General features: G+C 47.6%; 1 protein-coding gene across 5 annotated transcripts in view; it reads left to right on the plus strand.

Annotated features, from left to right (window-relative positions):
- NDUFAF6 (NADH:ubiquinone oxidoreductase complex assembly factor 6) overlaps window positions 1–24,146 on the plus strand; it is a 526,077-nt gene that overhangs the window by 203,709 nt on the left and 298,222 nt on the right. For 4 of the 5 annotated variants that reach the window (XM_069621387.1, XM_069621385.1, XM_069621386.1 and 1 more), the window contains exon 2: window positions 684–783. In XM_069621387.1, coding sequence (XP_069477488.1) covers window positions 684–783 — 100 coding nt within the window. Of the gene's footprint in view, window positions 1–683; window positions 788–24,146 lie in introns of all 5 variants that reach the window. The other variant, XM_069621389.1, reaches the window with a different exon arrangement.

A 24,146-nucleotide genomic window follows, 5' to 3' on the forward strand; every position in this document is an offset into this window, starting at 1 on the left:
TTTTGAACTATCTCTACAGTTTAAAACTCCAAGATAAAAGACTAAATCACAGTAAATATATGAACCAACAGTGAATATATGAACCAAGTTACTAATTGAGGTTCTCGTCAATGCCCTGACAAATTTTTGTATTTTCATTTTGATGATCATGTATAATATGAATTTCTCTAAATGTCATTTGACTTTTAAATGTTTTTTTTAAACAATATTTTGTTTCTTGTTAATTGTTTTAAAAGTATTATTCATTGTACTTGTTGAAAAATCAAGTTTCTTGATTAAAACAACTTAATAAATTTTAAAAAAAAAAATAGTCACCCTGACAGTCAAATGTGTGCATAGCATGAGGCATTTATTCAGCTTAGCGACGTTGCATTCTTGTGAATTTGTGCTGTTGAGCAAATGACGACTTTCAGATGCAGTCTGTGAAGACGTGCCCCGCTCAACTGCACCCATTGAGATACTGTGTTTGGGAGATTCATGCCATTCCGGGGGTAGAGTGCTTTCTTAGCTTGGGGTCCGGTCTGTGCCCCGTGTAGGAACGGCGCTCGGGCAAGACCGTTTGTGCGGGAGTGCAGCTCTGTCTTGTTCCGACCCAATCCTCCCCGAGTGTTTCCGTCCGTTTTTCTCCCATCGTGAGCAATAATGTGCTGCCTAATCTATGTATTTCTGCTTTCTCTTCGTAGGCTGCGTGACCATGAAGGCTTCCTCTGCTCCTTACTACTACCTCCAGAATCCCGCAGCTCTGCTCTTGCACTCAAGGCCTTCAACGTGGAACTGGCTCAGGCAGGTATTGCATAACTTGAGTGGTACTAGAGTAGATGGAAAGCATCTCTTCATAGCAAGCACATGCACAATTACCCACCATTGTGTGGATTTCATTAAGCAAGCAGGGCCTCAAGTCAGGATTTCCATCACAGAATTTCACCTTTTTATCATTGTGATTGTTGACACGGTTTTGCACATGGGTTTAGATCTTTATAATTCATGTTATATTATGTAAAACATATTGAACACAGCTAGTATAAGTGGAATCTTAAAAACAAGGGAAAGGTAGCTTCATACAAAACAGCGTAAAGTGAGTCAAGAAAAGGATTAATTTTCCCACAGTGTGCGCTATAAACCCTGCCCTTGCCTTACCCCCCCCCCCTCTCCATCCCCGCTTGCCCAATCCTAGGGACAGCAAAAGAACCCTCCTTTTTGCTTAAGTTCTAAAGTACTCAAGTTGTGTACTGTGACTGTAATGTAAATTGTTCTCTTCTGGTGTAGTCCTACACAGATTGTTTTAGCAGCACAATTGTAATATGGCAAAGAAGGGAATGTTTGATGTAGCAAATAGGCAGGCAGAGCTGTCCAATCTGGAGTTGGGGCTTGTCTCGGATGCCCTTTGGCCATGCCTCACTCTAGGAAATTGGGTGCATGTTGACTTGGAAGCTCTTACTTGGAAGGATCGATCTGTAATTTTTTGATACTGTTGGTTTGTTTTTTGGGTCCTTCTGCAACAAAAACAAATGTTCCATGTGGATGTTATATCTGTACTGGCTGTCGCCAAATACTTCAATCCAGGTTCTGGCTACGTGGCCTCGAAATACTAAAGTTTTGTTTCATACAATAACTTTCACATTTCCCTACCTACTCTGTGAAATGAAAATATGAATGTGCAACAAACAAAGTGTTTTGACCTCTGCCCGGAATGGGAGCCAAAGGCTTCTTTTCTCACTGAACATTATTTTATTTTTTTGAATTTGTAAACCGCACTGCATGCCATAGAGGCGCTGTTGCAAGCAAATTACTTAGTTACAGTTTCATGGAGGATCGCTCCAGGGGGTTACAGAGCGCAGACATGTAATAGTGAACATGAGGACAGTTACAGATGTACAAAACAGCGAACAGCATGCACAGAGATATAGCAGCACAAGCACGCCAGTTGAAGAGGCCAGGCGGCTATACCCTGCTCTAAAGTCAGGCGCCACACACTTTATCACATCACGTAAAACTCATCAGTCATTCTTATCACGAAGTTACCAAGCAGGTACGTCAATGTAACCATCACTGAAAATAGACTTTCACTAACAGAAGAGCTTTCACAGATACCCAAGATGAGTGTCATATTTTTTTTCATTTTACAAAGCTTGGAGCACCCACATCTTATCATCACGAGTTGCAAATGTGTAATTGGCCAGGTGGCGGGCGAACCCTGTCGGTGGCACCCCCATCTGTTTTAAGGATACCTATTTGATCAGGCACTTAATTTATGTGGTGGGCCATTCACCGTGAATAAGAATGCCTCTGTGTGCGTGTGAAATTACAGTACGTTTTATTTATAACTGAGAATGCACTGGTAGCACTATAAATTAGTGTATACACATTCCAAGTTTTTTCCATTGTTATCCTGTTTTCTAAATAGCATACAAATCTCCTGGTTTGGAACGTTTTAATAGTATGTTCACGATTTGCTGTCAGGCTGTACCTGCTGTTAATGTGCTTCCATTTGAGAAAGGACAAACGGCTGCAGCAAGGTTTTAATTGTGTGCAGGCTTTTAATGGTGGGCAAAACATTTATGTAGCCATCCACCAATATGCAGACGATATACTCACTTGTACATGAGAGTAAATAGCGCTCAGGACATCATTCGTCTTGCGATTGGTAGTAGGTCAAAAGACCTTTAAAAAATAAATAAAGATCAATTTAGAAAGAGCACTCTGTGCCCCACAGAGCGGTCTTTCTAAATTGAACTGTAACGCCCCTGCCGCACACAGGTGCGCGCAGGGTCTGACAGGCACGGGAGTGTCAAGTAAGTGAATGTGGGGCTATGTGTGTGTAGTCAGTGTGTGTTGTGCTAGGAAGGGGGTGGTGGGTGGGTAAAAGGTGGTGGTCGGGGGGGGTTAACCCCCCCTGCCCCAGAATTAGAAAATAAATGAGTGGGAGAGGACGGGGTGTGGAAGGGGGAAGGAGAATGTCATATTTCGGCCTTTTGAAGCTGACACAAAAACAGCACAAATGCATTCGCTCGTTAAAATGTAGAAATGTGACAAAACCCTACAATTACATAGCCATCATCCAGTGCTGGATGTCGACTGCCTCCCCTAAACCCATCCATGACTGAATTCCTCATTGGTCTGCCCGCTAACAAACAACTTGTCCACCAATGGCTCAATTATATGTGTCTAGAAGGATTTGATCCACAACTCCTTAGGCTTCACCATTGAAAGCACCTGTCCTTCCAGAAACACATAACCAAGAAGGCCCGAATAGCCTGGCTCAGAATCTCTACCCTTCGAAATATCAAACCCGTCATCCCGCTGCAGGACTTCTGGATCGTAGTGCAGGCCCTTGTGGTCTCGCACATCGATGGGGGGGAAATGCTGTCCTGACGGGGCTCCCAGTTGCTCACTTGGCTGCAGCACGTCTTATTACAGGAGCACTGACTCGGTGGACCGTTCTCTACGTGCCTCTTTCCGAGAACTCGACGTGCGCGTGGCGTCTCGGTTGGACCTTTGTTTGCTGGAAGTGGTGTGGGTAGCGCACGTGTCGCCGGGGGTCTTCCCCATAGCTGCCCTGCCGGACAACCTTTCGAGGTCGAGGACTTGTGCTTGGCTGTCCATCGACGCCACATTGCCCTCGCCGTCCGAAAGTACGGCGTCGCTGCCATCGCTGAAGGCACCCTCCGCGGCCATGGCCTCTTGTCGCCTGGCGTGGTGGGCCTAACGCTTTGTCGAACGGTCCTTAAGGGTCTTCGGTTTAAACCGACTGCACGCTCTGCAATTCGCCTCTGGGTGGTCCCTCGGCAAGCAGAGGTTACACGTGGCGTGTCTGTCAACCCAAGGATACTTGCGGTTGCACTTGGGGCAAAATTGAAAAGGGGTACCCTCCATACGCACCCTGTGGCAGCGGGCTGGGAGTGTAGGAATATAAGTAATGTACCTATATTAATAAGAGTGTAGGATATGTGCCACCCCCCACTCTCCCTACTTGCAGGGCCGAGTCCAGAGGACTTCCAAGGCCCGGGCCGAGGCCAGGGGCTTTCCGAGGCCCAAATCCGTCGCTGTAGTCCGACGGTCGAATTTTCTCCGACGGCGTCGAGTGTCGATGTTCGGAGACTCGACGTATAGGTGGAATAAACGGGGAAATATATACCAATATTTGCAAAATCTGACTAAGTCAGGGAACTCCACCCAGTGCTTCCGACCAGCATGGCGGAAAAAAACAATCTGAGGGTCCTAGACGCGTGAGGGATCATGGGTACAGAGGACGTCACACTAGGGATAGTATTACTGGCACGCCCTGTGTCGACGCCCATTTTTGAGTTTCGAAAAACAAACTGTAATACTCCGCAGCTTCCACTAGATGTCGGCCTATGCACAGCATGTGAATCTAAGCGGATACAAGCATCAGAAATACGATTACGGTGAGTAATGTATCCCATATAGATTTAAGTTGAGTATCAAGTTCAATTGGAAACCCGACAAATGAATTGCTAATAATTTTTGACTTCGACGGAATCATTTGGCTGATATTTTGCAAAAACAATTGTTGGCTGCTAATAACTTTTGACTTGCTGGATGGAGTTTAATGACATTTCCAAAACAAAATGTTTCTCAAGTTCCTCACTGCACCCCTAAATTACACAATTTGGGAACAAAAGGTTATAAAATGAAAACGTTAATAAGAAAAACAAAACGCAGCAGTTTCACACCTATTCATTTTCCCATAGAGAAAAAGTGCAGATTTTGAACAGCCGTAGCGTGAAATCCTCTTGGCAGAATTGAACCAAATAAGGAACAATTTGATCAGAAAGGCTTGACTTCATGTCTTTGACTGGTTTGGGGTAAATCCCTTCAGTAGATTTAAAAAATATTCAACAGATACGGGTGCCCCCTGCGCCTTAAAACCTTTAGATCAGTCTTCGTGCTTTGCAGCAGAGAGGTTGAGAGAGGCTCACCGCATTTAACTTGCTGGATGGATTTGGATGACATTTCTAAACCAAAGGTTTGTCAAGCCCCCCCCACCCCCCCAACTAGAAATTTGGGAAACCATTAGTTAAAAAATAAAAAAAACTGGGGGATCCAAGATGGCCGCCAGGGAGTAGGGACATGCGATCCCTCGCTTCGACCCTGGCCGTAAAAAAAAAAAAAAGCAGGCCCATAATATGTAGGTGGGTTGGGCACTATTGAAGATGGCAGAAGACTGGGAGCACTTCAGAGGACTCTGGAGACAGATTGGGTCGCCCCCACCCCCTCTTCGGTTTTGTGCAGTTTGGAACGTTGCTGTGGCAAAACCAGCTAGGACGTTGCCCCGGAATGGAGAAGGTGGCGGCCCGACCAGAGGGGAAGCAGTGAGCGGTGAACATTGAAATGCTATGGAAATCGACACTATATGAGAAGCCCTGGACTGATAGCAATGGAGGAGGGAGGGAGCCAGTGTGGTGTGGCTGCAGTGAATTGGTGGAATTGCATAGCAGCGGGGCGCTGGAGTTAAGCGGAGGCCACACGAGAAGGGGTGACTTAAATTACGGCTGTTGGTGGTGACCCGACCAGAGGGGAAGCAGCAAGAGGGGCATTCTACAGTGCGGCACATGGACCGCTTTCATGTGAGAAGCCCAGGATTGTTAGCAACGGAGGAAGGAGGACGAGGAATGGGGCAAGCGCAACGTGGCTTCAAAGGATAGGTGAATCTGTTCAGCGAAGAGGGGACCTGGCACTGACCTGGATGCAGAGCAAGCCAGTTGGGAAGGCAGAGGGAGAGAAAGAGATGAAGTGGTCTCCTGCTGATTGAGTAGGATATCCCCCTAGACAGGGGGATTCTCCGGATGATTGACGAGGATCGTGCATACCAGTGGAAGCGCCAGGGGGCAGGAATCTTTCCCTGTCGGATTGATAGGGTGCTTTGTAGTCGTGAGGAGAAAGGCGCCCCTCTGACCTACAGAGGGTGGCTCCCCGACCATGAGGAAAACTGTGTGAGGGAATGCCTGGAACGAGGGACGGAGCACCGCCACTACATCAGGAAGCACTGATGCGCAACTGAGGAAGTAGGCATTGAATGTCGCGCTGGATGTGGCCAGATTGACACTGTTCAGACATACTGTGTGGTAACGTTCCTCTGTTCCATTAAATTTGTGGCACAGTGATCAAACCCAGTGTGCATGGGAAGGACACTGCAAGGGGGGGGATTCCTGGAAGGCAGGAGAAGGTGCTGACGCTCTGGGCCATTGTTGTCTTTTGCTCATCATGTCATTAATAATAAGTGTCCTCTAATGTGACTGTGATTCCTGGAAGTGGTAACAACAGTGCACAGAATAAGGCTTCATATGGACAAGCTAGAAACAAAGCTGTGTAAAGTAAGGGACTGTGACCAATATAATGGTCCCAGGCTCAAGGTTAATGAAGTGTCAGTAACAGGTGGGGGCCGCGGAATTTATAGACCTCATTGAATGGTATTATAAGGAACAATGCCTGCATAAGTGGAACCCGTATTGGGATTGACTTCATCCCTACAGGAGGTGCAATATATAGGTAGGAAGGGTATCGACAAGGAGTCTGCTGCAACAACAAAACAAAAGGACCCAGCACTTTGTACTTTGAACATTGGGGAGGGGCGGAGAGTGGATGACATCTGATTGGTGCAGAAATAGGTGGAAGTGCTGAGGCTTCATGTAGATAATAAGATGTAAACTATTAACGCTGCCACTTGGTGATTGACACTGGAAGGGAAAAGGGGGAAGACAAACTTCAATGCGGTGATGGATGAAGGCAGCAGAACCTTCGAAACAATTATAAGTTCAACGTTTGTTTGTGGAGGCTGCTCAGATAGTGTGGGAGAGAAAGAGTGACTGATCTATATTAATACCACTGTAAGTGAATATGTAAAGTCACCTGGGCCCTAATGTCAAAATCAAAATACAAGGCCACCCATGCTAAACGGAGGCAACCACTGGCGGAACAAGAAGGGCTGCTTGAGCTGTGTTGGAAACCGGGCTGAGACTCACAGCTAGGCTCAAATAAAAAACGAAGTGGGGAAGAAGAGAAAGGAGATGGAACGGAACCTTGTGAAATGGCACTTATCAAAGCGGACCTCAAAGAATGTTTGAAGGAGATTGAAGGGAGGCTTTCTGATAACTTCCAGCAGCAATTTACATCATTGCGGGAAGAACTGAGATCCTCCTTAGCTGAAGTTAAGAGGGAAGTATATGAGCTGGGAGGTAGAGTCGATATCACAGGACAAAGATTGGCTGAAACTATGGAAGAGGTCCGGCAAAATAGTGAACTGCTAGTGCTGGATCCCCTGGCAAGAGTTTCTCATTTAGAACTACAAGCTGAAGATTTAGAGAATCGATCAAGAAGAACTAACATTCGCATTAAAGGGTTAAGTGAAACGGTCTTGGACACAGACTTGAAACATACGGTTCAACAATGTTTTTGCAGTCCGATTACAGAATTGCAACCGCAGGACATAGGGATTGATCAGATCCATAGGGTGGGCCCGAGAAGGAGAGAAATTGGGGCTAGACCCCAGTATGTGGTGGTTGCCATGTCGGTTTATGCTGTGAAGGAGAACATTCTACGGGAAGCAAGAACAGCGGGTGAAGTGGCGATCAATGGAATGCAGATTTAACTGTTTCAGGACTTGGAGTTAGTGACACTCCAGAAGAGGAGAGATATGGGCCAACTAAAAAGGGCTTTGAAAGCGAAGCAGATCTTGTATAAATGGAGCTTTTCAGTTGGCTGTTATTCACACTGGAAGGGGTGCAGGATCGTATAACTACGAGCTCCGAAGGCATGGTGCTGCTTATTATAGAGGAGGAGGGGGGGCATGAAGATAATCGAGCAGGGTCTTCTGCTTAACAAGGAACACAGCGGTGGAACTGTCAATGGTTAGAGGGAAGGAAGGGGGTCGTGGAACCTACTTGAAAGACCCCTGAGGTACAAGGTTAGGAGGTGGGCAGGAACGGAGTGGTGCAGGCGCCTCCTAAAGGTAGACATTTTCAATTCAAGAGTGGGGGATTTACTAGCCATTACTGGTTTATTAGCTAGCTGATTCATAGCAGGTCAGGGTGGAGGGCTGGCGGGGTAAGTCTTGGGACTCGAGCTAGGTGGTTGGTAATTTCCCGCTGGGTAAACCCCAGGATTTATATCGGGCCTTAGCTTGGGGTGTTATCCCAAGGTTATCATAGGATCATGGGCCTGGGCCTTGGAGGGGGGGGTTAGGGTTAGGATTGGGGTTTTGAGGAGGTGGAATTCCTAGACGTGAGAATAGGTTAGTGTTACTCAATGAGGAAGAGCTCACATTAGGTAGCAGAATTATTTGTATAAACAACATTCAAAGTATTATCATATAATGTTAGGGGACTGAATTCCCTGATTAAACGGAGGAAAGTAGAGATGTTATTTAAAAGAGAAAATATGGACGTTATAATGTTGCAAGAGACGCTCATTAGAAAGGGCGACAAGGCGCTGGGGAGATTTAGAATGTTTGATAGATTGTACCAGTCCTTTGCAGGGGGCAGGGCGGTACTTTGGGTGTTATGATAGGTCTAAAAAATACATTCAAGGCAACTGTGATGCAGCAGAAAGTGGACCCGGAGAACATAAATGGTTTACTCTAGCCACTGTGTATGCACCAAATATGGGGCCGGTAACGTACATATGGGATGTATTAAGCAAACTGGAAGAATTTGCTAGGGGTGACATCATATTCACGGGAGATTTTAACATAGCTTGGGACCCCAAGGTAGATGGAACTGGAGGTGGGGGGAAAAGCACGATGCAGCCCTCGCGAGCGCTGAAGAGAAGCTTTGAGAACCTGACATTACGGGACGTATGGAGGATGAGAAAGGGGGATGACAAGGGATATACGTGGTTTTTCACATATTTACCATTCTTTATCAACAATAGATTGTGTGGGTGACGGCAGAATTGTTGGGTGAGGTGAAGGAAATTGAAGTGGGATCAATTGCATTGTCGGATCATGCCCCCTTAAAGGTTTGGTTTGGAGACATTTGTCTGCGAGTGGGGTTATGGGCGTGGACGTTTCCTAGAGACCTTCTATAGGATGAGGTGATAGCTGAGGAGGTTCAGGCTAAAATTGAGAAATATTTCATCATGAATACCTCCCAGGAGGTGTCACCAGAGGCTACATGTGATGCTTTCAAAACAGTTATCCAGGGCAAGCCTATAGTACTCAAAGTGCAGAGGTAGAAGATGAGGGCTAAGATGGAAGTGGACTTGGAATCTCAAGTGCCAGAGACCCAAATGGAAATAGCTCAACGGAGAACACAGGTTTTAACTAATACATTGAAAATGTTGAATAACCAGCTGAACTTATTGAGAACTAGAAAGGCTGAGCGGTCCCTGCTGATGACAAAGCAGAGATATTCTATCCAAGCCAATAAGGCTGATAGACTGTTGGCTCGACGGTTGAGGGGAGCTGAAGCCGCAAAATTGCAAAATTGATACAACAAATAACTCATTCACATGGGTCGGTGGTTACGGAAACAGGAAGGATAATTGAGGCATTTGCTCAATATTATGAGACATTATATGCGGCAGATTACCCGGGGGATCGGGAGATTCAGAACTATCTGAACGGGATACATTTGCCTAAAATAACTCCTAGAGAGCAGGAGGACCTGGCTTAGGAAATAACAGAGGAAGAAGTGATGACAGCTATAAAGGCTTTACAAAGAAATAAGGCTCCGCGGCCAGATGGATTTCCGGCTATATTTTATAAGCAATATGCTAAGTAACTGGCCCCATGCTGAAGGAATTGTTTAATGTAATGGGGATCAAAGGGGCAGTGACGCCAACGATGTCAGAAGCTAAGGTTGTGGTATTTGGTAAACCAGGGAAAGATCCGACGAGGTGTGGGTCCTAGGGACCTGTAGCTTTGTTTAATATCGATGCAAAGTTGTATACAAGCTTCCTGGTGGCGAGGTAGGCACTTTGTTTACCTACATTAATACACATGGACCAATCAGGATTTATAATGGGGAGACACACTTAGGATAATATTAGAAGAGGCGCTCATATATTGGAAAATGTCCAAATTAAACAAATTCCTGCATTTATAGTATTCTTAGATGCCGAAAAGGCGTTTGATCGCGTAGAATGGCCTTTCTTATTTGAAGCGATGGGACGAATGGGCATAGGAACTAAATTTGTTCAAATAGTGCGAGCCAATTTTCAGTCTCCCTCATTGCGATTGGCGATTAATAAACAGATTTCACGGAGCATCACAATAAGCAGGGGTACCCGCCAAGGTTGTCCATGATCGCCTCTCTTGTATGGTATATATTTGGAACCATTTCTTATTAAAAATAGAGAGGAAATACAGGGGATTCGATTTGGGAATGGGGTACACAAGATTGCGGCTTTCGCAGATGACATGTTACTGATGCTGCAGGAGCCTAGACAATCAATTCCATCTCTAATTGGAGGAACTGGTGGAAATAGAGCAGGTGGCAGGGTTGAAAGTCAACATGGGGAAGTCTGAACTTTTGGAACTAGGTTTACCTCCATGTCAGAAGGAGGAGTTGTCTTCCTATTCGACATTCGTAGAGGCGGATACTTATATAAAATTCTTGGGGGTTAATATAACAAGGATGGTTTCCCAGCTGTATGAATGTAATTACCCGCAGGTGTTACAGCAGGTGAAAAAATATCTTGAGAGATGGATCCCGTTGCAAGTATAGTGGCTAGGAAGGATAGCTACGATTAAGATGGTGACTCTTCCCAGATTATTATATACATTTCAAAAACTTCCAGTAAAGATCCCTAGTTCTTACCTTAAAGAACTTAATAAGGAGATTAGGAGATATAGTTGGTGAAATAAAACTCTGAGTGGCCTTTAATATGTTAACGGCTCCTAGAGAAAAGGGGGGGACTGGGCTTACAGCATTTTGAAAAATACTTTGAGGCTGCACAACTACGGGTTCTCTGAGAATGGTTCAGGGGTGATACTAGGAAATTATGGGTGCAAATGGACCGAGCAGCGGCAGGATGCCCGCTAGAAGGGATGCTATGGTTGAAACAACAGTACAGACCTCCAAATTTCAGGGCTAGTCGAGTATTATCAGTAGTCGTAGAGGTGTGGGATCGCCTGATATATAAGGGTGCCCTATCTACACGTCCATCACCATTTACTCCTTTATTTGAAAATCCAGAATTTCGTCCAGGAATGGTGTGGGTATCATTTAAGCTGGGGCGAATATAGGTTGCACAAAGATGGGGGTATGGTGCAGGGTGGGGCTCTAAGTACATTTGAAGAGTGTAAACAAAGAATGGGACTAGAGTAAAAGGGACAGGCTGGAATATAATCAAATACGACATTGGCTAACTACTCCAGGGGTGGGGGAAGCTGCAGGGAGAGAGCCTACCCTCTCTTGATTCCCACGATGTTACAGGCAGAAGCCACAAATGAAAGGACTCAAAACGATATATGGAAGACAAAAAATTATTCCATCAAACTTTGAAATGAACTCCCCCATGTCTTTACAGAGGCTAATAACGTTCTCGACTTCAGAAAGAGACTCAAAGCTCTTCAGTTTATGTAGTCGCTCCTATGGGAGCACTGATTGTTTTGGACCACAGCACTTGGATGGCCTGGCTGTAGACACTCTATAAATACCAGTAGCCCTAGCAAACACATCAGGCTTGAGTTTGGGAGTGGGAATGAAGACACCATGTGAAGTTCGGGATTCGAGAAATTCATTACCACCCACTCAGGAAATAGAGATATGGTGTCGAAGCTGTATTCGATTCTTATAGAAGAGAGAAACGAGCAGATCTGCGGATTCTTACACAAATGGGAGAAAACATTGGGGACAAACCTGCCAAAGGAATATTGGGAACTATTGTAGAAAAATATCCCCAAACTATCGAGATCTATACAGATTAGGGAGGAATGGTATTGGGTTATGTACCAATGGCACTATATGCCTGAGACACTCCATATAATGTTTCCGACCTCTTTGAAGGAATGTTGGCGAGGGTGTGGATTGCGGGGAGATTGGTGACATATCTGGTGGGATTGCCCGAGACTGGAAAATTATTGTGGCGAGATTACTGAACAGGTAACTAAATTGTTTCCCCGGATCGATAAATGGCCTCCTACAGTCTGGCAATGTGGATTATTTGACCCAGAGAATAATGTACTTACTAAGGTGCAGAGTAAGGCTTTTATGCTGATGGTGATAGCTGCATGGTTAGTTATAGCAGCCTCTTGGAAACAGAAGAAGCCGCCGGGGGTTCAGGATTGGTTGATTAAGCTATGGGGCTTTGTTGCCATGGAATGGATGACTAATACTTTGCAACGGGATCAAGGAACATTCCAACAGGACTGGGCTGTAGTGTTGGAATATCTAAATGGAGATTTTGTACAACAATGGTGTCCATATAATTTGAGGGTTTTGAATATTATGTAAAGCAAGTTGATGTATGTAAAAGTGAATGTGTAATGCTTAAGTACTTCTGTCCGGGAAGGGGGGCTGGAGGGTGGGGGTGGGTTGGGTTGGGGGGAGATGGGAGAAGAGAGGGGGGAGGGAATAAAGTTGTTTGGTTGAAAATGGCAATAAAAATATTATAAAAAAATAAATAAAAAAGTTAAGAAACCATAAAAACGCTGTTTTCAGCCTACTTGTATGAATTGTCTGATAGAGAAAAGGTGCAGTTTTTTAACATTCGTAGGGCGAAAAGCGCTGGGCAGATTTGGACCAAATAAGAAACAATTTTCAGCAGAGAGGCTGAGAGACTGTTCAGAAATGAAAAGCCTTTTATTTTTTAATTTTAGCGATGCAAGTGATTACCATGATGTTAAAGGGAGTAGCCACAAATGAAAGGACTTTAAACGATATTTGGAGGACGAAAAAATGATGCCATCAAACTTGGAAATTAACTCCCCCACGACTTTACAGAGTCTAATAACATTCTCGACTTCAGAAAGAGACTCAAAACTCTTCTGTTTATGTAGTCACTCCTATGGGAACACTGATTGTTTTGAACCACAGCGCTTATATGGCCTGGCCGTAGATACTATATGAATACCAGTAGCAATAGCAAACACATCAGGCTAGAGTTTGGGAGTGGGAAAGAAGACACCATGTGAAGTTGGGGATTTGGGGGTGGGTTGGAGAGCCAGTTACGGGTCAAACATTTTTTGGTTTACAGGCAAAGACGGCAGGAATCTCAGAAGACTACAGCGGCAACACTACAAGATGTACTCGGAAAGAATATGTGCGGCGCACAAAGCGATGAGTGATGGGTAGTAATGGGAGAGGATTAGGGCAGGAAAAAGCAATGAGTGCAGTGAGGCGACAGAAGGGGAGACACATGTTGAGTGCTTTTGAGGACCTGGAAGACTTTTCAATTCTGAGCAAGTATTTCTGTTATCGTGGGTATCGGCGAACCGCTACTCTACCGCAGGAACTTTTGTTATTGGAAATGATTACTGCAAAATTATCGCTGGAATAACAAGTTAGAAAAAAAAGGTTTTACATCTGCAGTGCCTACATCTTCCGGGCAGGGGGCAATGGGCGTTTGGTTACAAAGTAATGGTTTGAAATGTCCAGTGGCCACGGCTAGTGGGCCCAAAAGACCAATATTAGTCCAACAAGCACAGCGGCCACAGCCAAAGACCATAGCTAGTGAGACCTCAAACTATGCAATGTGTTCGGCCGTGGCTCTGGCCATGGCTGAAGGTCATGGCTAGTGTGCCCAAAATAAAACTATTGGTAGAACATGTGCAGTGGGCAAGGTTAAAGGCCATGTCTAGTGGACCGTGAGGAAACTAAGGCAGAGCAAACCCTTGACATTCAGTGAAAAACCATTTTTAAGGGAGAGTTAAGGTGATCAGATTTAATGCAACAAAACCCCTGAAATTCAGAACTTGCATTTCAGTCAAGTGCACCTCGGAGAACAAACATGCGTCACATGAACAAAACAGTGATGTGAGGTAATTGCCAGGGAGGAAAAAGTAGTTGATGGGAGTGGAGGGACCATGGAAAGAGAAGGGGGGCACTTTGTGAGTCCCTGTGAGGACAGGGAAGAGTTTGGGATTTTTGAGCTTTATGGGAAAATACCGGGGAAATCCCACAGGCATGGGTAGTTCAATGCCACTTTATGTGTAGTTAGTTTCCATTATTGGGGGAATCCTTCATGAATGGGGAGAGTAAAAAAAAAAGTCGTCATACATTTTTCACCTGCAGTGATCACATCTCCTAGGCAGGGTGTTTTGGATCTCTGTGCCAAAGGGCACGGCTAGTGGGCACCAATGAAAACTATTCGTGCAACCTGTACAGTGGCCACGGCCGAAGGACATGGCTAGTGGATCCCAAAGATACCTATTGGTATCTATAGTGCGCTTTGAAACAGAATTGACTTAGTATAAGCGCCTAACAAATGCACAATAAATACAAATTTGATTTTATTTTATTTATAAAGCGCAAAAAACCAGGCCCAGGGGCAACCGGGCGCATACTCTTAAACATGTTACAAAAAGCAGTAGTTACAGAAGTTACAAAAATATACAGCATATATACATGTACTGAAGGGTACCATTAACAGCGTATAATACAGGGACAGAGCAGAGAGAAAATGTATATTCAGTTCTGTACCCCACATGGAGTCTGGACTGTGTCAAGGTCTCATGAGTCTTGGGAGAGCAGCCATGTTTTAGCATTGTTCTTGAAGGAGTGGAATGATGGTTCAATTCTGATAGGTGTGGGCAAGGTGTTCCACCAGAGTTTGGAGGCCAGGACGGGGAAGCTCACCCCACCAGCTTTTTGGAGTTTGCATCTAGGCACGATGAGGCTGTGAGTTTGGGCTGCTCTGGTAGGTCGAGTGGAGGTGTGGCGTGAGAAGCGAGTGGACAGGTAAGGTGGGGCGTTGTTGTTCAGACATTTGTGAGTCAAAGCTAGGGTTTTCAGGGCAATTCTCTGTTTTACCGGGAGCCAGCGTAAGTCCAATCTGACGGAGGAGATATGAGAGCGTCTCGGGATGTTTAAGGCTGCCCTTAAGGCATTATTTTGTACAGTTTGCAATTTATTAAGGTTAGACTGACTGGTCCCTAGGTAGAGAGCACTACAGTAGTCGATTTTGGCCATAACAAGAGTTCTGGCGAGTGTGATACAGTTGGTGGAGTTTAGGAAGGGTCTACAGGCAGTGATAAGTTTGCAGGTATAGGCCGAAGCTGACCTAACTGCATTTATTTGTCTGTTCAGAGAAAGCGAGGAGTCAAGATGGACCCTTAGCGTCTTAGTATCTTTGGAGACTTTAATGTCATTGCCGTCAATAATGAAGGACTTGTAGGTTTGATCTAGTTTGTTGAGCCGATGATTTGAACCCAAAAGTAAGAGCTCAGTCTTATCATCGTTAAGGCAAAGTTCGTGCTGTGCCATCCAGGCCTGGATGACCGAGTAAACATCGTTAAGGGCTTTGGTGTCAGCTGTGCAGTCTCCTGTGATAGGGATGAGTATCTGGGTGTCGTCCGCGTAGTGTAGGAGACACCCAGATAGTCAAGCACATCAAAGAGGGGCTTGGTGAATACGTTATACAATGTAGGGGATACACACGAGCCTTGAGGAACGCCACAGTGAATGGGGGAGGGATCCGCTGATGCCAGCGGTGAGAAGACCCTCATGGATCTATTGCTCAGGAATGAGTGGATCCAGGCATTGGCAGAGTCGGAGAAGTGGGCTGCGGATTTGAGATGCTGGCAGAGTATTTGGTGGTTGACCAGATCAAAAGCCGCGGAGAGATCGAGGAGAAGGAGAAGAGCTAGCTTCCCATTGTCCTTCAGTGACTCCATCTGAGTTTTCAAGTCGATCAGAGCTGACTCCGTGCCATGTTTAGGGCGGAACCCTGATTGTCTTAAGCCCAGGAGATTGTTTAGTTCGATTTACTCCTGAATCTGCAGGTAGGCTGCGCGGTCCAGGATCTTCAGCAGGAATGGGACTGTAGTGATAGGTCTGAAGTTAGTTGGGATATTAGGGTCAAGGGAGGGTTTTTTGAGGAGTGGGATAACCCATGCATCCTTTAGGTTGTCGGGGACAATACCCGTCTTGAAAGAAGCATTTATGAATGCTGTAATGAACGGGGCTAGCTCATGAGATGCTTCCTTGATAATAGGAGCTGGGCAGGGGTCGCCTTGGCAATTGGAAGGTTTTAAATTGTTTATGATGTTTTCTACTTCGAGAGTAGTGAGTGGGGAGAAGGAGAAAGGTTTATGCAGATAGGTTAAATGTGTATTAAGTGTAGGTGTGGTCGGTGGTTGGTCAAGCTGTAGGGATTTCTGTTTGTCCCTGATTTTAGATTGGAGGGTAGCAATTTTACCCAGGAGTGCTGACTGAATATTGGTGCACCAAGTGTTGTCTTTGGAGCAAGAGTCAGGGGGGGCTGCAGGTGTCTCGAGTTCCTTAAGGATATTAAAGAGTTCCTTAGTATTGGACTGGGCTGACATAATGCGGTTATTATAAGAATCTTTTTTTGCCTGGAGTACAGCTTCTTTATAGTTAAGGGTGGCTATCAGAAGACTGTCCTTGTGGGCGTCGGAACGGTGACTTCTCCAGCGTGACTCTGCTGAGCGTTTCTCTTTGCGTAACACTCTAAGTTGGGGAGTAAACCATGAGTTAAGGTGTGCTCGTTGTTTGGGTTTCCTCAGTTTGAGCGGGGCGATAGAGTTGATGGCTGCAAGCAGGGACTGGTTATACATGTCGGCTAGGTTGGTGGGGTCTGAGCAAGTGTCAGGAGCATTATTTAGTGTGGGAAGGATAAGGAGGAGTATTTTTATCTGTCGTAATGTTTTTTATTTCTAGTGAGGGTGGCTGGGGCGACCAAAGGCCTGGGTGGTGGGGCTGCTTCAATGCTGAAAGTGATGACATGGTGGTCAGACCACAAGCAAGGGGCGTTGGAGATTACGCTAATATTGCAATTGGTGTCACTAAGCCAGTCAAGGGATCGCCCTTTAATGTGGGTGGGTTCCTGTATGTGATGAGTGAAACCTAAATCTGTTAAGGTATTAGCTAGGTCGAGGGCCGCAGGATCATTAGGGTCTTGGTGTCCTAGATTGAGGACGCCAAGAATGATGGTTTGGGAGTTGGATTTAGCATTGTTGAGTACTAATGTAGAGATATCATCCACAAAGGATATGGGTGGACCAGGGGGTCTGTATATTAGGTGGATGGTAGCCGTTTGGTTAGCTGAGAGTCCAAGCTGGACAGAGAGTAACTCTGCAGTTTCCACCTTAGTGCTTGGGATGGTTCTAAGTCCTAATGAGTTTCTAGCGATGAAAGCAATTCCTCCACCTCTCGAGGTGCGATCACATCTGATGAGGGAGTAATCAGTGGGGATGGCCAATGAGAGTGCCGGGCTGGAAGCTGTGTGCAGCCAGGTCTCGGTGATGGCGATGAAGTCGAGTTCCTGAGTTTTGATAGGATCAGCAATGTCCAGAGCGTGCGTAGCTAGGGATCTTGCGTTAATCAGGGCAGCTTTAATTAAACCAACGTTGCTTGATGAAGCTGTGATGGTTTGAGTGTGATGGGGCCTGGGTGAGGTGGCCGTTTGTGGAGGCGGACTGTGCGTCTGAGTTTTGAGGTATGGGCTCAGGTACATAGGGTGTCCCTTCTTACCCATAAGTCTAAATCCTAATCTAAGGTTAAATAAATAAACATGTACAGTGGCCATAGCCGAAGGCCATTGCTAGTGGCCTGAAGAAACTATAGTATAACAAAACCCTTGATATTCAGTGAAAAAACTTTAGTTAAGAGAGATTTAAGGTTATCAGCTTTAGTGTGACAAATGCACAGCAACAAAACCTTTGGAAATTCAGTGAAAAAAAATCTTTCTGTTAAGGTGATCAGATTTAGCGCAACAAAACCCCTGAAATTCAGCAATCGCATTTTGAGCAAGTCCACCTTAACTATGCGCCGCCTGTTGATCAGTGTATGACCACAATGATGACCTGACAGATGACATTACTGGTGACATCACTAACTACATCATACATGACATCAGTGATGAGATCGATAATTACATCAAATGTAACATTAAGGTTGCATATTTTTGTTGACCCCTTTTGATACATATGTTATTACACTTAAAATAACAACATGACAATGCTTAATTGCAGGGAAAGTACCTAATTCTGGTAAATCTATTTCAGTTATTTCAAACATAACCTTATAAGCATATGTAGTATTAAATAAATAAGATTAGATAGAAGTAAAAGCATGTTTAACCCCTTAAGTGCTAAGGACGAGGTAGCTCGTCCTCAGCACTACGTTAGCACTGCTGAGGACGAGATACCTTGTCCTTATTAGCACTTATCTTTGGAGGGGTGGATCGCCCTCCGTGTTGCATCTCCCTGACTCCCAAGCAGTGAAGGGGAGCCCTTCCCCTTTCGTGCCCGGGGGTCGGGGGTGTCCGTGATGACATCAGTGCACGCTACGTTTGCCGACGTCATCAGGAAATTATATGTACATGCTGAAGCTGTTGGAATTCAGCATGTAAATATAGCAGACACGGTTTTTCATGCTGCTCAGCATTTCCTGCCCGATTTGCATGGGGGAGGGCTTGTTGGAAATGGGAGACTCTCCCTTTTCCAACGAGCCCTCCCACAAGCAGATTGCTGTAGAGGATCGTTCGATGCTCGACCAGCAATCCCACTAGACCACCAGAAAATTGGTTTTGGGGATTGTGGGGTCTCCCCCCACCAGGCCAAACAGCCCCCCGCCAAAAAAAAGAAATAACGCCGCAATATTTTACCTTCTTTGGGGGCAGATGGGTGCTGTTTTGCACCCATTTGCCCCCAAGGAAGGCAAAATAGAAAATGCAGACTTGGGGGCATTGAGGGCGGAGTAGATTCTTGCTGCTTCCTTAGGGGGGGGCAATATTGAGGGTCTGATCCAGTTTTGCCACCCCAGGGAAGCAGCAGTGACCACTAGGCCACCAGGAATATGATCTTGGGGTGGGAGGGCCCAGGCCAATCGCCCCCACCCCCAGAAAATGCCAAACAGATGGCATAATGTTGTTTTGCCTTCTTTGGGGGCGAATTGGTGCAGTTTTACACAGATTTGCCCCCAAGGAAGGCAAAACAACACTACACTCCACATATATAGTGGAATTATTTCAGGTATCAGGGGGCTGGAGCATGTGCCTGTGGGCCAGTCCCCTTAGGATTCCTCCCAAGGATGGGTGGACCCTTGCTGCTTCCCTGGGGGGGGACAACATTGGGGTTATGGCCCCATTTTGCCACCCCTGGGAAGCAACAAAGACCACTAGGCCACCAGCGATATGATCTTGGAGGTGGGCTCCCCACCTTCAGGCCAATCCGCCCCCGCCCTCTCCCCCCAAAAATACCAACAAGACAGAATTACTTCGTTTTGCCTTCTTTGGGAAAAAAAATCTCAAGGAAGGCAAAACAACATATGGCAATTTTGCCAGAGGCACACTAAGGGGGCATGAGGGGGCTGGCCCTATGCCTCTAGGGCCAGCCCCTCAGGATCCCCCCACATGGAGGGAAGATGCTTTCTGCTACCCTGGGGGGGGGGGGGGAGGCAGCATTAAAGTTGGGGTCACATTTTGCCAACTTTGGGAAGCAGTAAGGATCACTAAGCCACCACCGTCCTGGATCTCTGGGGAAGGATGGGGGACCCTGTGAGGGCTCCTTGGGACCGTTGCTGGGCTGGGAGGCGGTTGACCCACAAGCAAGGCAGATGCCCAAGCCCAGCAGCAGCACCCCTGACCGTCCTGGCGCTCTGGCCATGCCGCGTTACAGCTTTTCCTTGCGGAGAGGGATGGGAACCCTGTCGGGACGTCTCATGACCACCGCTGGGCTGAGGGGCAGTTAATCCACGTGTGAGGCAGATGCCCAAGTCCGGGGACGGCACCCCCGGTCGTCCTAGACCTCAAGATGGGCTGCATTATAGCTTTTCCCTCCAGGGAGGGATGGGGACCCTGCCAGTGCTCCCTGGGACAACAGCTGGGCCTGGGGACACGTGAAGCATATTGGAGACAGGTGCCCAAGGATGGGGGCTGTACCCTCGGCTGTCCTGGAGCTCTGGCCATGCTGCGTTACAGCTTTTCCCCCCAAGGGAGGGATGGGGACCCTGCCTGGGCTCCTTGGGACTGCCGCTGGACTTGGGGGACGGTCAACCAACATAGGAGATGGGCCCCCGAGGCCGGGGACATCACCACCAGCCGTACTAGAGCTCTAGCTGGGCTGCCTTACAGCTTTTCCCTCCGGGGAGGGATGGGGAACCTGCCGGGGCTCCCTGGGATGGTAGACATGTGGTCGGTCGACACACATTGGAGGCAGGAGCCCAAGTCCGGGGGCAGCAACCCCGGCCCTCCTGGAGCTCTGGCTGGGCTGCATTACAGCTTTTCCCTCCAGGGAGGGATGTGTACCTTGCCCCGGGCTGCCTGGGACCACTGCTGGGCATGGGGACGGTCAACCCACATGGGAGACAGGCACCCAAGGCCAGGGCAGCACCCCCGGCTGTCCTGGAGCTCTGGCTGGGCTGCGTTACAGCTTTTCCTCCGGGGAGGAACGAAGCCCCCACCGGGTCACCCCATGACTGCCGCAGGACTTTGGGACGGTCGACCCACATGGGAGACAGGCGGCCGGGAGCAGCAACCCCGGCCGCCCTGGAACTCTGGCCAGGCTGCCTTACAGCTTTTCCCTCTTTGAGGGATCGGGTCCCTACCTGGGCTCCCTTGGACTGCTGCTGGACTTTGGGATCGTCGACCCACATGGGAGACAGGCGCCCAAGGACAGGGACATCACCCCTGACCATTCTGGAGCTCTGGCCTGGCTGAGGTTCAGGTTTCCCCTCCAGGGGAGGGTTGGAGACCCTGCTGGTGCTCCCTGGGACCGCTGCTGGATTTGTGGACAGTCGACCCACATTTGAGACAGACGTCCAAGGCCAGGAGCCGCACCCCCGGCCATCCTTGTGGTTTGGCCTTGCTGCGTTACAGCTTTTCCCTCCATTGAGGGATGGCGACCCTGCCGGGGCTCCCTTGGACTGCCACTGGACTTGGGGACAATCCACACACGTGGAAGACAGGTGCCCATGGCCGGGAACATCACCCCTAACTGTCCTGGAGCACTGGCTAGGCTGCGGTAGAGCTTTTCCCTCTGGGAAAGACTGGGGACACTTCCGGCGGCTCCCTGGGACTGGCGCTGTGCTTTTGTATGGTCGACCCATATTGGAGACAGGCGCCCAAGACCAGGGGCAGCACCACCGGCCATCCTAGAGCTCTGGCCTTGCCACGTTACAGCGCAGCGTTACATCTTTTCCCTCTGGGGCGGGACGGTGACCCCACCAGGGCTCCCTGGGAAAGCATCTGGGCTTGCAGATGGCCGACCCACATGTTAGATGGGTATCTAAGGACAGGGCCATCACTCTTGACTGTCCTGGAGCTCTGGTTGGGCTGCGTTAGAGATTTTCCCTCAGGGGAGGGCTGTGGACCCTACCGGGGCTCCCTGGGACCGCTGCTGTACGGTCGACCGACATGGGAGACAGGTGCCCAAGGCTGGGGACATAACCCCCGACCATCCTGGAGCTCTGGCTTGGCTGTGCTACAGGTTGTTCCTCCAGCAGGGAGGGATAGGGACCCTACCAGGGCTGCCTGGGACCGTCGCTGGACTTGGGGAGGGTCGACCCACATAGGAGACAGGCGCCCATGGCTGGGGGCAGCACCCCACTGGAGCTCTGGCTGCGCTGTATTAGAGATTTTCCCTCTGGGCAGGAATGGGGACACTGCCGGTTCGCCGTGGGACCGGAGCTGGACTTGGGGGATGATCGATCCACATGGGAGACAGGTGCCCATGGCCGGGACATCACCCCCAACTGTCGTTGAGCTCTAGCTGCACTGCGTTGGAGATTTTCCCTCCGGGTAAGTATGGGGACCCTGCCGGGGCTCCCTGGGACTGCCGCTGGACTTGTGGATGGTCAACACTTTTTTTTTTTCTTTTCCGCCCAGGTAGGTGCACCCACACATGTGAGGTATCGTTTTAGTCGGGACACCTGTGGGAAGGTAGGACATTTGGTGTTTTCTTCATACATTTGCTACTGCACTTTGTTACACAACACTTTTATTTCCCAAATGTAATGTACATTTAGTGGCTGTTTTAGGCTGTTAGGCAGAAACCTGTGCAGTTCCCTCTGGCACCACTGCAAAAGATTTAAGACTACAGGTGGTTGGCAGTAAACCCAATTGGTAGCAATCTGTACCACCCAGATTTACCTGGTAGCTGTGGCTGAGCAGTCAGACTTCTCTCAAGAAGAGTTAGGCAGTATACAGAGTATTCACAATAGGTCAAAAGAACACAGTAGAACAAGCAAACACTGACCAGAGCTTGGTGTAAAAGAGATATAATTATTTATGTAAAAGCACATCTAGTTAAACACAATGGCACCAATATTAAGCAGTTCAAAAACACGGTCACTAAAAGATATACATTCCCTTCAACGATTATTAGACAAGTCTTAAGTAAAGCAACACTTATTTTCAGACAGCGGTGAGCGCTTAACGAAGATGGCACTCTAATCAATCGGTTTAAGAGGGAGAGAAAGGCAGAGCAAAGATAGAAACAGATCCCAACACTTTCGGAAGAACACAGTAGGAGAAGAAGGCAGGTTAAAACCGTAAAGTCAAATTTAACAAGGCCGGACCCACTTTAAGAGGCTCCAGTCGAAATGTGTCCAAGGTCACACGGTTGAAAGTGCCCAAAAGTCTTGCACAAGGTTCAGAAAGAGTTGGACCAACAGAAAGGGACCGGTTAGATGGTCAAGGCGGCCAGCCCAGTCCAGAAGGTTAAGGGATTATTGTTACCTTGTAGCAATCTTTAGAAAGGGAGGCCTGGCGGACACGGTACCTTAAAATTGTGAGAACGCTCCAGCGGGGGCAGTTGTTTCTCGCAGCGGGTGCATGTCGGTGCTTCGTCCGGGGGAAGAGAGGATCTCGACGTGGAGGAAAACAGGAGTCTGTTGCACTGCCAGGGAAGAAACCAGCCACGGAGTTCTCAATTAAAAGGAGCGGTACTTTTATTTGCGGTCAAGTGGTAAGTGGCTATCCGGTTGCTGAGGTGCATGGCACGGGCAATTCCACCACGAGACGTCCTGGGATGCGAGCAAAGAAGGTAAACTGTTTGTGCCCACCAGTCAAGGGAAGAAGACTCTCCAGCAGGGAGATCTCCTCTGTCGTTGGGAAGTGGTGAGTCGGTTCAGCAGGGCTCCACCAGTGGTGTCGTCGTAGCAGGTCGGCTCAGCTTCTCCCTAGTCGGATTCAGGTCCTGTGGCGACTTCTGAAGTTCCAGTCCCAAAAGCCCTGCTTTTATGCAAGAAACCCCCATTCATTCAGCCTAGCTGTCAATCAAACATGCTAAGTGGTGAGCGGGGTGGCTCACCACTTGGGCCAATCACGCAAGAGTGTGACCTGAGTTGGCAAGGCAACTTAGTCCAAGATGCCTAAACCCCCTCCCACACTCCCCTGTGGTACCCAGACAGAGTGGCTCCACTTTGGAGGGCTTCTGTGTAGAAGCCCGCCAAAAGTGGAACAAAGGGCTCGACCTTTGGTTTGGAGTTACAGAGGCGAACACAAACGCCATTTTAAAACCGAGCTCTGGCAGAAAATACCAACCGGTGAATTAATATTAAATAAATAAACCGGCGGTATGTTAGAGGCTATGTTAAAAAAGTATTAGCCTCGAACAATGGGAAAATCCCATAGAGATATATTTGCGGTTGAATATAAAAAGTAGTATCCACTGCCACCAGCCAAACCTCGACGAGGGGGGACAGGACAGTACCCCCTCGAACAACAGATCCAGGGGCAATCGAATTGCCCCTACCAGTACATCCAGAATATGATGGTTTGTACTGGTTCTGTTAGTCATTTGGGACTAGTAAAGCCAATGGTGACTTTACATGCCCTGGGAGACAGTAGTCAGTCCCAGGGTATGGAGTCTATGGTGGGGGGGTCACTATGACACCCCGGTGTTACTGCACGGAGGGTGCGGTGTAACACACATAGAAAAAAACATATGAGACCCTATGGAGTAAAAGACCCCATAGCCCATGAAACACATTAACATTCAAAGGAACACCACAAATCATGTCCAAGAGTGGGAGAAAAAGAGTCTCACTCTTGGCAGGAGA

The sequence above is a fragment of the Ambystoma mexicanum genome, chromosome 5q, assembly GCF_040938575.1.
Source record: "Ambystoma mexicanum isolate Mex_15411 chromosome 5q, UKY_AmexF1_1, whole genome shotgun sequence".
In the NCBI taxonomy this organism is placed as follows: domain Eukaryota; kingdom Metazoa; phylum Chordata; class Amphibia; order Caudata; family Ambystomatidae; genus Ambystoma; species Ambystoma mexicanum.